Genomic DNA, 14,249 nt, shown 5'->3' with positions numbered 1-14,249 from the left:
AGTGCTACATATCTGAAGAGGCTGTGGAATTTTGTTCAGAGTACATGGCTGGAGTTGAGGCAATAGGAATTAGCAAACCAAGAACTGACCCAGATGATGTTGATAGAGGATTAAGGGGCAAAGGGACAATGGTGACAGTGTCCAAGCTTGAACTAGATCAAGCTCAATTAGTCGTGATGAACAATAACGCAGAGGTTCAACCATATATAACGTAAGTACCTTTTGTTTGATTAACATTACTTAAGTCACGATGAACAATAACTTGATTTATCTTACTTGTTTTACAGTGACCATATGGAGCTGTTACAATCAATGGTTCCAAGAAATCAAAAAAATAAACAAAAATGGGTTGCAGACCAACATCGTCAAACTTTCATTGGGTGGTTAAGGAATACCATTATAGCAAAGTTGAACGAACCGAATCATGGAGTATCTGATGTGTTGAGTCGTATTGCCCTTGGACCAACTTTTGCGGTTGTAAAGCATGAAGCGTACATTGTAAGGGGTAAACGTTTTCATACAAAGTCAAGAGATGATGCTCGAGAGGTTCAAAATAGTGGTATACGTATCGTCGCAGAAACTATGCACTTTGCAAGTGCAAAAGATAGAAACCCTGTTTTAGGTACTATGACGTATTACGGGGTCATTGAAGAAATATGGGAGCTCAATTATTTTGCGTTCCGAATTCCACTTTTTAAGTGTTCTTGGGTTGACAACAACGTTGGAGTAAAAACCGACGAGCTTGGTTTTACTTTGGTTGATTTAAGTAAGAGAGGAAGCAAGAATGATCCATTCATCATGGCTAGCCAAGCAGCTCAAGTTTTTTACATTTCTGATCCGGCTAATGATAAATGGTCTATTGTTTTATCGACACCAGAGAGGAGGTTCTTAGAGACTGAAGAGGATGAGGAGAATGCTGACTTATGTTACGATGACTTCATTGTTGGACAACCAATTCATGAGCAACTCATGGGAATTGATCGTAACATTGAGGAAGACGACGCTGAATACATTAGAAACGATATCAATGAGGGAATATGGGTCAATTGTGATTCAGGCAAACATAAACAAAAAAAGAAAAGAAAACGTGTCTAATTGGTAACTTGATATATAGCTTTTAATATTTGAATGGTCCTGAATACTTAACAATTTGTTTATGCTTTTAATATTTCATATACACTACTTGTTATATATGTAGCTAACTTTGAAGTTTGTTTGTTAATGGTGTAGACATGGCGAACTCGTAATCGTGGATCCGATTCGGGAGCGTAAAATGAGTGTCCAACCACAATACCTACACGAGGGCCGACGCAAATGAATGAAATATCCAAACTAATGGATCAAAGGGCAAAAGAGTGGCCCTCGAAGTTAATGATAAAGGTCAATACCGTGGAAAAAGCTACGCGAAGCTCGTATCCACTCGGGAGTCGATGTCGGCAGACAATAGGGTTGGCTTATAAAACCGGAAAGAAGTCAACCGTACTCGAAAAATAAAGTTTGGAAAGACATTCAGGTAAGCTATTATTTGTTAGAATTTTGATTTGTTTTTCTATTACTCCAAATGTTGACTCTAACCGTGTTTGTTTTCCTTCAAAATAGACGGGGTTCATTGTGCCAGACACCTTCAAACATGATTGTCTCATCCTAGCTGGGAAGTTAATGAAAGACTTCAAGAATAGGATGACAAAAGACATCATAATGCCCGCGTTGAAAGAGAATGATCTGGGACGACTGCACAAGTCCCTGAAAAGCACCCGGAGATCGACGCTGCTGATTGGTGCAAATTTGTTGAAAGTCGACTAACTCCTGAATTTCTGGTACGTTAATTATATTAACACTAAGATAAACTCTTAAATACAAGTACATGTATCTAATGTATTTTTTTGGCATTGTAGGAATTGAGTAAGGTGCAACGTGAACGTTCCTCAAAAATTCAATCCAGACATCGAAGTGGTCGGAGTGGAATGGTGAACGTACGGGAAGCTGTGGTAAGTAATACTTAAAATTTAATGTGCTATAATGTGCTATACAATTTAATTGGTACTCATTTCATTGTTATAACGTTATGTAGAAAAAGGACCTCGAAGTTGCAGATCCTCCCCGCCACCGTGTTTGGATTAAATGTCGCACCAAGAGTAGAAAACTTGTCACTGATTACGACAAGGAAATTGCCGAGAAGATAGTAAGTATATATTAATCCTTAATTGAGTTCTACTCATGAGTTAGTGTATATAATTCATATACTAATTGCTTGAATATATGCGTGCATTAGGCTCAATTAGAGGAGAAGCTTAGTCAGGGACAAATTCGTGTCCGGGGCCAAAACGATATCCTCACGCAGCGCCGGACACCGCAGCATCCCGGACGTGTCGTGGCCGCCGGGTATGCTATTACTTCAAATGTTATTTATTTAGTTACACAAATGAAATCGTTGCTAATTTGCATTTTATGATTTGTAGGTTCCCGACTGTGGCATCTCAACTGTTCGGCAGAAGAAAAGGGAAGTGTACGATGTTGTGGCTCGGCAAGCGAAGGAGATTGAAAAATTAAAAGCCGAAGTCCAATCCCTTAAGCGACAGAGGAACGCCGCCGAACAAGAGGAAGAAGGAGAGGTGGTCGTGAGGCGTATGTTCCACAACCATACGCTCCTCGGGATGAGGTACAACCACAAATTTATGCTGAGGAGTTCATTTCCCTCAACGACCAAGGTATCCTATACAATTTTGAGGACCATGCGGCCCTTAATCGACAAGACATCTCTCGCTTCCGACAACATCGACAATATTGTGGCCCGAGGGTATTTGTACGAGCATGTGGGTACGATCAAAGTTCACTGCCAGGATTACGATGATTCACATTCTCGGATCATGGTTACGAAATCCCGCAAGAGGACGCCGAAATCCCGGCCCCAATTGAAGAGTGCAGATATGTTAGGGACGTGTACCAGATGTTCCTTCCTTGGCCTAAACACTTAATTTTAACAACCGAGGTAACTTCTCAACTGAAATTAATTATTAATGATTAGTGGAGTTTGAATATCTTCAATATTCATCCGTAGTGAAGTAGGTTCTCGCGAATATATGTGCTGCGGTGGGATGGATGAACAAACTACTGTTATATATGTGTTATTTGTCGTTATACAGCCATGTTCAAAAATTTTGGGGTCATTCAATTACAACCGTTATGCTGCCGAAATTTCGGTAGAATTTAGATAAAATTTGATATATATATTATGTTCTGTTTTGTTTAGGGTCCACTCGCTAAACCGCCCTCAAGATGTGATGCGTCAAAGGGGAAAGCTCCGATGCTTTCTCCACAAGGCCGTGGTGCACGGGAAGATGACTTGTTCACGGAAGAGAAGATGGCGTTGATCCCTAATTCGCTAAAATGGATGATTCATGAATTCCTAAGGCTCAAAGATAAACGTGATATAATCACAATTCCCGTCCCCGAGCATTCATTGCACCGCGTACCCGCATCACGTTATCCGGAGAGGATTTGCAGCAGTTGCTACGTGTGACTACATCGCAACTGTGGAATGCTGTTTGGAATGATGTATACTCTTCTTTAATCTAATTAACCTTATATCAAATTATAGTTAAATTATTATAAGGCACTAACACTTTTTTTGGCAGGCACATATGGGAGAGCATCAACGGTCTGAGAAAAATTTTCAAGTTTTACGACCCAGAGCTTCTCACAGTGCATGGGATCAACGATGAAGAACAGAGTCAGTCTTTTGACGATGCGGCAAGACGATTGGCTAATTGGTTATCATTAATGAACAACAACCACCAAATGTTCTTTATTCCTTGGAATATCAGGTAAACTTTATTAAATTCTTTAGTGCTAATTGTTCATTTCTATATTATGTCTTCAAATTATTTTTATACTATCTTACTTATATTCCAATATAATTTTCTAGGATGCATTGGACGCTAGTGGTGGTTGCGCCAGGGAAAATTATCCATTTAAACCCTGTAAAAGGCCGCCCAATTCCCGAAGAAATAGAACAAATGATCGGAAGGTAATAATTTAATGACTTCTTATGTAACGAATTTAAATTAACTAACGAATTGAAATGCTAATATAATTTTCCTAAACGGGGCATTCATGTATATAGGACGCACATCGCATCTTGGCCCGTGGCAAGGAATTTCACAAGCAAACTGTCCAAGACAACCTAAAAGCCAAGAATGCGGTTTTTATGTTTTGAAATATATCACTGACATCGTCGCACGTGCCAACCCCAACCGTTACATACAAGATCAAAAAGCTGTAAGTTTTAATTATTGATCATAGTATATAAATTTTATAATAACAAATATATAATATACATATACATAAACTAATATAAATTTTTAATTTTTTTAACAGTTTGGTGGTAAGAAGCAATACGATCCAAAAACAGAATTGTTACCACTACAGCGAAAGTGGATCGAACAATTGATGGCGGTGATTCACGGTGACGATTGAGGTTCAAAGGACGAAGAATTTTTCTTCATTATGTTATTTTTATAGATTAACTTGTAATTAGATTTATTAACTTATTAATATTTTTAACTAATTTTACATGTTTGTGTAATATTTAATTACTTTTATGAAATCAAATTATATATGTTTTTACCCAAATTTAATTACTATTTAATTTAAAATGTAATTAATATATAATTAAATTAAATAAATATGTAATTAATATATAATTAAATTAAATAAATATGTAATTTAAAATTTAAATAAATATGTAATTTAAATTAAATAAAATAATATATAAATTAATAAATATAAAATTAAAATAATATATAAAATTATTAAATATATAATTAAAATGAAATTATAATTATATAATTAAATAAAAAAAATTTGAAAAAACTGAAAATCGCTTGCTTTTGGCGTCGGTTGATAAAGCCCCTATGGCGTCGGTTATAAGCTAATAACCGACGCCATAGGTACCCCTATGGCGTCGGTTATCAGCTAATAACCGACGCCATAGGTACCCCTATGGCGTCGGTTCATATAAACCCTTTAGCGTCGCCCTGATCAGCGTCGGTAGCGAATTTCGCGAAAACCGACGCTGAAAGGGCTTAAAAACCGCCTCTAAAGGGTGTTTTTGTAGTAGTGTGAGCCAAATCGTCGTCTTCATCATCATATCATCGGCGTTGGCGAACTCCGAAACCAACCCTCTCATTCGCAAAGGATAATCGGTTGCTGAGCCAGATCGTCATCTTCATCATCATCATCATCATCATCATCATCATCATCATCATCATCATCATTATCATCATCATCATCATCATCATCATCATCATCATCATCATCATCATCATCATCGGCGTTGGCGAACTCCGAAACCAACCCTCAATCGCAAAGGAGCTGTGATTGAAAATTTCAATCGAATTTTTTAAGCTTCCACCCTCAATCATGGAAAAGTTCTTTTCGCCAACTCTCAATCGTGAATAAAAATTTCAATAGAAAATTTTTAAGCCTTCTCCTGATCAATCGGAGCGATTGAAATATGCTAAATAATTTTGGGGATATTTTATTTTTATTTTGAGATATTTTGTTATATAGTTACAATTTATTTAGAATAAAACTATTATTTTTGAATAGAAAACATAAAAAAAAAAGTCACCCAATAATTTCTCATAAACCAAGAATTCTGTTATATAGCCACATTTTATATAGAATAACTATAAATATTTACTGGTGTAATACTGAAAAAAAAAATTATGTTCTCAAAAAAATTACATACATTAATAAATTTCAATATTTGTTGAAGTCAATAAAATAACAAATGTTGATCATATTTTACAAATTATTAGTTACTAATTAATTAAAATTGGATATTTATTAGTTTTTTTTTTTTTTGGAAAAGTTCTCAACCACCAAACACCACAAAAAAAACAATCATAAGCATTCTACTAGGTTGGGGGTGAGGATATTTATTAGTTTTCCCTCTCACTATTTTGTACTCAATCAGAGAAAATCTTAAAATAATATGCATCTTATTTTTTGAGAAGAATACTTTAATAGTTTTGTTGTATATTAAAAATTGTAAAATTGATAATTTTATGTAGTATTATTAAACTTAAATGATTAGTTATCTCTAATTTTCTTGTGATTTTTTCGTATATATTTAAGTTAATAGTGAAACTAGTTATCTTTTGAACTAAAAGTTAAATTAAAAAAGTCAAATCAATTAAATTACTATTTGGATTTTATTTTTTCTCATTTAATTGGATTGAATAAGATGATATTTTTTTTGTAAAATCTAATTATCAATCTATATATCTATATAATTTTGTTGTTATGCATGATGATGTGGCCATCTCTATAAGTTTTGTTTCACTTTTTCTATTTTCTTAATTTTTCTTATTATTTTTAATTTTTCATAATGACAATAGAAGGTGAAAAGACACTAAAAATTTCTAGCATCTATTCAAAAAATTATTAATAATAGGTAACATATAAAATAAATTACAATTACAATTACAATTCAAGTATATAATAAATGATAATTATAAAGCATATATTATATATGAATGTTCATGAGAACTTTGATATTCCACCTTAGCTATTTAAAAGTCATTTATACTAATTTAAGCCATTGAAGAGGTGCCATTATTCAAAAGGTTCCGATGAATCCGTCTTTAAATTTTTTATATATATATATATATATATATATATATGTGAGATTATGGCTTCATGAAAATTGAGATTATGGAGAGTACTGATTCCCATTATCCAATGACAAAGTTGAGATAACATTTGTCGTTTATTTTTTTGGTAGGTTTCTTTTTAATTTATTTATTTTAATCCGTTTACTCCTTATTTAGTCCTCTTTCATTTCTCTTAATTTAGATTATCTTGATTTTTTTTTTATGTAATGATGGTTGATCTTATTTGATATCCTAATCTAATGTGTTGTGGTAATTTACTTTATATACTTTTGTGCATCTTTCTATTGTTATGATATATTTGTGATGAATTTAGAACTTTCTCTTCACACCTAGAAAAGTTAGAAAGCTTCTTTGAAAATGCTGAGTGTTGTATAAACATAGAAAAAATCGGGCTATTTTGTTTTTTTTATTTTTTGTTGGGCTCTGTTTTGAGATAGTTGTCATTTATTTAATTTCTTATTGGATGTGACTTTTTTTTTTCTTTTGAAAATGATTGGATAAATTTAAATTTAAGAATGTCACTAAAAATTATTTTAAAATTACGTGTAAAAACTACAAAATTACATATGAGTGATCCATTTTTGTGGTATAGTAATTAACTGCATAAATGTATCCTGTAATAATTTAATACCTAATGCATGAAGCTTTAAAGAGTTTTTAGAATACAACTTATTCCGTATAGGTTGATAAATAGAGTTTAAATAACTTTATGATTTATATCCGAATTGGAAAAAAAAAAGCAATATCAAGAGAAGACCATCAACAAGTATCTATATAATTCTTTTACTAATTTTACAATCAAGAATTTTAATTTCTTCGGTTTTTATTATTTTTAAACTTTTAAGTAAGGTTAACTGGATATATATATATATATAATTAATAGTAATTTAATAATATACGTAATATTTTAAATTTAGTAACTATTATAATTAATAATCATAATATAATAATAATAGCAATATTGTTATAGTGTTATATTATTATAATTATAAACAAAACTGTAAAAAAATGGGTGATAAAGTTTATTAACTATTATTATTATTATTAAGAATATTACTTATTATATGGTGTAATAATTAATAATATAATATATAGTATAGGGAGAGCATCTCTCTCATGGTTTATTATAAGGAGACTATCCTTTGAAAAATAAAATTAAATCAAGCATTTGTTTGCTACATCTACATGAAAAAATAATCATGCGATCCTAAATAATCAAGCAGTTGTTCTCTCTCATGGTGTATTTTCAGTAATATAAATAATACAATTTTTTTAAAAATTTAATAGCTATCCTAAAAAATTTATAGTGAACACGTTCGTATAAAAAAAAAAATATTGACAAAATACTTCCAGATTTAAATATCAAAACAAATATAAATTTTACTGAAACACCAATTAAAACAGTGTACTGATAGACTTACTTTATATTAATATAGTATAGGAATATATAATATCTTCAGATCCAATTATTAAGAAATAAAGTTGGTTTTTTTTTTTTAAAAAAAAAAAAGTTAGTTCAAATTTTTTTATATCTACTCTTTTTCTTTTTTTATCTATTCAGTAGTTGTAATATACCATTAGTAAAAAAATAAAATTAAATAATGTATAAATTTCTATCTCAAATTAATATTCATATATATTTTACAAAAATATTAAAAACTAAATATATAAATTTATTATATTACAAAACCGCGCAAAGCGCAGTAATGTTTCCTAGTATCAATATATATATATAAAGGAATGCACAAGAGGAGTTTAGGTGGCATTTTACTATTCTTTCTTCCTATTTTTCCTATTTTTTGGCATATTCTCTTATTTTATTTGAAACATAAACTATACATACAAAGGTAAAAGTCCCACATTGTTTAGATATCTTTTAGGTGTTATCTAAGTAGGTTATAAATAATACTTTTATTTTTCAAACTTTTTTGTCTAAGAAATATTATTTTTTTATGGGTGATTTATTAATATCTTACCTAATAAATTATATTTATTGAATTCTATAAGTAGTTATTTATCTTTTAATAATTAAATTTTTTATAATAATTTTTTATTTTATATATATTTACGAAATTAATTTAGTTTAAGAATTTATTTTAATATTCTAGATTTTTATATTGGTTTGTTCGAGTTAAAAATATTTTTTTACAGCTAAAATATTTTCTCTTAAATTTTAATTTGTTCAAAAGTTAAAAAATATATTTGTAAGAGGTGACACACTTATATGACTATATATTTGAGCATTTTTTAACATATATTTTATCATATTTTTTTTTAAAAAATTTTTGTTGCTTTTTTATTATATCAATTTTAGAATACAAAACATACCTATTTCAACAAATTGATTTTTTATTATTATTATTATATTATCATTTTTCTTATTTTTATATTTTGTAAGTTTAATTTAAATTATTTAAATAGTTAAAATTATTAGAAATAAAAATTGACATTTTTTTACTTAAAAAATACTTTTTGTAATTTACATTATAAATTAAAAACAAAAATATGAACTTTAAAATGATTTATGTGGCATCCTATGTTAATTTTAATTCATATTCTTATATCCATTTTCTCATTGTTTATGAATAAAATAAAACAATCAATATCAATATATTTAAAATGATTTTAATATTATGTTTATAACTTAAATTATTATAACAACAAATAGGTTTATTTTTCATAAATTATTACTAAAGAAATCATGTCTTTGAACTATTATCGATACTAAATATTTTCTAAAACTATTCAGGTAACTAAGTTGTGACCATTCTCTTACTTTTTGTCCTACATGAATTTTAATTTTTTTTTAAAAGGAGTCCAAAAAATGACTAAATTATAATGATATTTCAAATTTAAATTTTAATTTTTTTTAATTGTTCATTTTACCAATATTTAATTGGATAAGATTGAGTTAATCACTCATTGATTCAATGAAAAGAAGGATGAGTGATATATTTATAAGTTACAAGTCTAACATTAATACTTTTTTTTAAAAAAAAAATAAAAACTCTATAATAAATATCTATATTATATGGAAATATAAAAAATACAGGTAATTAAAGATGACTAAAAATATCTAAAATATTAGAAAAAATTTAGTTGTTTTTTATTTATTTAACTAAATATCAAAGATGTTGTCACATCATAAAAATGTATACTTAATGGTGTAATATTGAATAAATCAATCACCCATATAGTGAAAAAAAGAATGAGTGATATATTTATAGGTTACAAGTCTAACACTAATCACATTTTTAAGCGATGTGGGACTTTTATAGCATCATAAAAATTATACTTTTATAATAAAAAAAAATATGCACTAATCATATTTTCTAAAGAATATAATATAAGGTGTAATATAATATTTAAGAGAAAATTTCATTATTTATTATTTTATATAAAGATGAATTCACATATTTCTTTTGAGATAAAAGATAAATAAATAAAAATATTAAACATCAATATATATATATATCCCTTTCAACAATGAGTCCATAAAAAAGCTATGATATTTAGTTAATTTTTTTTTTTAAAGAAATAACTTTTAAATAACATAATACATTAATAATTAATTTAATTTTTCAAGTTAAAAATTTAAATAACATAAAAAAAATAATATTTTAAATTAAAAATTACGCAATTTAAAACAAAAAATTCATAATTATAGAACTACCTTAAATCAATATATATATATAAAGGAATGCACAAGAGGAGTTTAGGTGGCATTTTACTATTCTTTCTTCCTATTTTTCCTATTTTTTGGCATATTCTCTTATTTTATTTGAAACATAAACTATACATACAAAGGTAAAAGTCCCACATTGTTTAGATATCTTTTAGGTGTTATCTAAGTAGGTTATAAATAATACTTTTATTTTTCAACACTTTTTTGTCTAAGAAATATTATTTTTTTATGGGTGATTTATTAATATCTTACCTAATAAATTATATTTATTGAATTCTATAAGTAGTTATTTATCTTTTAATAATTAAATTTTTTATAATAATTTTTTATTTTATATATATTTACGAAATTAATTTAGTTTAAGAATTTATTTTAATATTCTAGATTTTTATATTGGTTTGTTCGAGTTAAAAATATTTTTTTACAGCTAAAATATTTTCTCTTAAATTTTAATTTGTTCAAAAGTTAAAAAATATATTTGTAAGAGGTGACACACTTATATGACTATATATTTGAGCATTTTTTATCATATTTTTTTTATTTATTTTTTAAAATTTTTTGTTACTTTTTTATTATATCAATTTTAGAATACAAAACATACCTATTTCAACAAATTGATTTTTTTTATTATTATTATTTTATCATTTTTCTTATTTTTTATATTTTGTAAGTTTAGTTTAATTTATTTAAATAGTAAAAATTATTAGAAATAAAAATTGACATTTTTTACTTAAAAAATACTTTTTGTAGTTTACATTATAAATTAAAAACAAAAATATGAACTTTAAAATGATTTATGTGGCATCCTATGTTAATTTTAATTCATATTCTTATATCCATTTTCTCATTGTTTATGAATAAAATAAAACAATCAATATCAATATATTTAAAATGATTTTAATATTATGTTTATAACTTAAATTATTATAACAATAAATAGGTTTATTTTTCCTAAATTATTACTGAAAAAATTATGTCTTTGAACTATTATCGATACTAAATATTATCTAAAACTATTCAGATTACTAAGTTGTGACTATTCTCTTACTTTTGTCCTACATGAATTTTAATTTTTTTTTTTAAATGGAGTCCAAAGAATGACTAAATTATAATGATATTTTAAATTTAAATTTTATTTTTTTTTAATTGTTCATTTTACCAATATTTAATTGGATAAGATTGAGTTAATCACTCATTGATTCAATGAAAAGAAGGATGAGTGATATATTTATAAGTTACAAGTCTAACATTAATACTTTTTTTTAAAAAAAAAATAAAAACTCTATAATAAATATCTATATTATATGGAAATATAAAAAATACAGGTAATTAAAGATGACTAAAAATATCTAAAATATTAGAAAAAATTTAGTTGTTTTTTATTTATTTAACTAAATATCAAAGATGTTGTCACATCATAAAAATGTATACTTAATGGTGTAATATTGAATAAATCAATCACCCATATAGTGAAAAAAAGAATGAGTGATATATTTATAGGTTACAAGTCTAACACTAATCACATTTTTAAGCGATGTGGGACTTTTATAGCATCATAAAAATTATACTTTTATAATAAAAAAAAATATGCACTAATCATATTTTCTAAAGAATATAATATAAGGTGTAATATAATATTTAAGAGAAAATTTCATTATTTATTATTTTATATAAAGATGAATTCACATATTTCTTTTGAGATAAAAGATAAATAAATAAAAATATTAAACATCAATATATATATATATCCCTTTCAACAATGAGTCCATAAAAAAGCTATGATATTTAGTTAATTTTTTTTTTTTAAAGAAATAACTTTTAAATAACATAATACATTAATAATTAATTTAATTTTTCAAGTTAAAAATTTAAATAACATAAAAAAAATAATATTTTAAATTAAAAATTAAGCAATTTAAAACAAAAAATTCATAATTATAGAACTACCTTAAAATTTTAACTAATATTTTTATATCATTTAAACTTATAAATTCTATATTATATAATAAAATAATAATATATTTTTACAGGGTAAAAAAGATTATTTGATTTATAATGAATATTAAACTCATTTGCAGTTGTACTAATTATAAAATATATAAATTCGTCACTGAGACTATATTGCAAAAATTATAATTAACCAAGTATAAATATATTTTTTCTATTATTAAAAATGATAAATATCATTTCAAAATGTGTATTACAAAAGTTATTAATTTACTACTTTGTTTTCTTAAATAATAATTTTTTTAATAAATTAGAGGGAGGATTTAATTTGTTTCTTTCTGTCAAAAATAGAATCTAAATAGTGTTTCAAAAAACCTACATCAGTGGTCATAAGCATAATTTATTAAATTCAGAAATTGTTACTTTTTTTCATTTATTTTCTTATAAAAATATATGTAATTTTTTTGTTCCACTATTTCTAATATTTTTCACAAAATCGCTATCTTTCTCTATATTTTAAAAATAACAAATTATGTTTCTAATTTTAAAATATTATATTTTAGATTATATCATTTAATAAGTACAATATATATATGTATGAAAAGATTATAAAATTTGGGCAACACCGCGCAAAGCGCGGCTTAGTTCCCTAGTATATATATAATACATGCACCAATATATATAAATAGACTTTATATATAGATATATGTATTCCATAATACAATTGATAGTATATTTGAATATAATTAACATGAAATTATACGTAAAGGATGCTTCATTTCATGACATAATTAATATTAAGTATTATAATTTATAATATATCAGTAACTATTTTATAAGGTGTCACTGGGTCGGTCCTAAGCTAAGACGGGCTAGGCCCGCACTTAATTAGGGCCCACCCATTTTAGGAACCCAAATAAAAAAAACTTTTTTAAAAAAGGTAAATAGTGGTATAAGTACTCAAATTTTGAGTTTGTAAGTAGCATAAACTCAATGATTTTTTTTAGTGGTATAAGTACCCAATGTTTATAAAACTTTAATTTTCCTCCAGTTTCATAAATATAGACTCTGTTATTGTCTTAAATAGGGCACATATAAGACCCATATTCTAAATTATTTGGTCCGGACAGAAATATGTTGTATCAGTTACTTCTAAATCTTCTTTTAATAAATTTAAAACGGAGTTTGTACTAATGAAAATAGAGAAAAATTACAGTTTTACAAACATTAGGTACTTATGCCACTAAAAAAATCATTGAATTTATGCCGATTACAAACTCAAAACTTTAGGTACTTATGCTGCTATTTATCCTTTAAAAAATATATATATATTTCTTTAATATTTTTTAAAAATACCATTTATCTTTATATAGTAAGGGTTCAATTTTTTTTTTTTTTGCTTATGGTCCATTTCAATTCAAGTTCGACCCTAGGCATCACCTCACAGTAATATTATCACTGATGTCTTATAACAATGCTCTTTTCTTTTCTTATATGTTTATTATTATTATTGCTGATTATAAATTTGTTTGGTGGCTTGGGTGGATTAATTAACACAGACATATTCGACAAGTACAAGAATGAAAAAGGAAAATTTAAAGAATCAATTTCGAGTGACATTCGAGGAATGTTGAACTTGTATGAAGCTGCACAAATGAGAGTTCATGGAGAGAAAATACTAGACGAAGCACTTATCTTTACAACTACTCATCTTGAATCCTCAGTTAAAACATGTCAATTGAGCTCTCCTTATCTAGACCTAGTATATAAATAAAAGAAAGCACAATAATGATGACATGGCAGTTTCTATGAAATTTCTTTCCTTTTCTTTGTTTTCTCATATTTTCACATTTTTTTATTTTTTAATTATTTTTCTTTAATAAAACCTTTCATTTTTTTCATCTCACCTTATTTAATAATAAGACCTTTCATTTTTC

The 14,249-nt window shown here is 26.7% G+C and overlaps 1 protein-coding gene across 1 annotated transcript; it reads left to right on the top strand.

The window, feature by feature from the left end:
- Nucleotides 1–1,219, top strand: LOC133031070 (uncharacterized). Its single transcript, XM_061104327.1, has 2 exons — nucleotides 1–211; nucleotides 288–1,219. Exons 1-2 carry the CDS (start codon nucleotides 45–47, stop codon nucleotides 1,093–1,095), a joined length of 975 nt encoding a protein of 324 aa, XP_060960310.1. The 5' UTR covers nucleotides 1–44; the 3' UTR covers nucleotides 1,096–1,219.
- The last annotated feature ends 13,030 nt before the right edge of the window (nucleotides 1,220–14,249 follow it).

The sequence above is a fragment of the Cannabis sativa genome, chromosome 9, assembly GCF_029168945.1.
Source record: "Cannabis sativa cultivar Pink pepper isolate KNU-18-1 chromosome 9, ASM2916894v1, whole genome shotgun sequence".
Classification (NCBI taxonomy): Eukaryota; Viridiplantae; Streptophyta; class Magnoliopsida; order Rosales; family Cannabaceae; genus Cannabis; species Cannabis sativa.
Note: the sequence above shows the minus strand (reverse complement) of the source record. Positions and strands in the feature narration are given on the sequence as shown.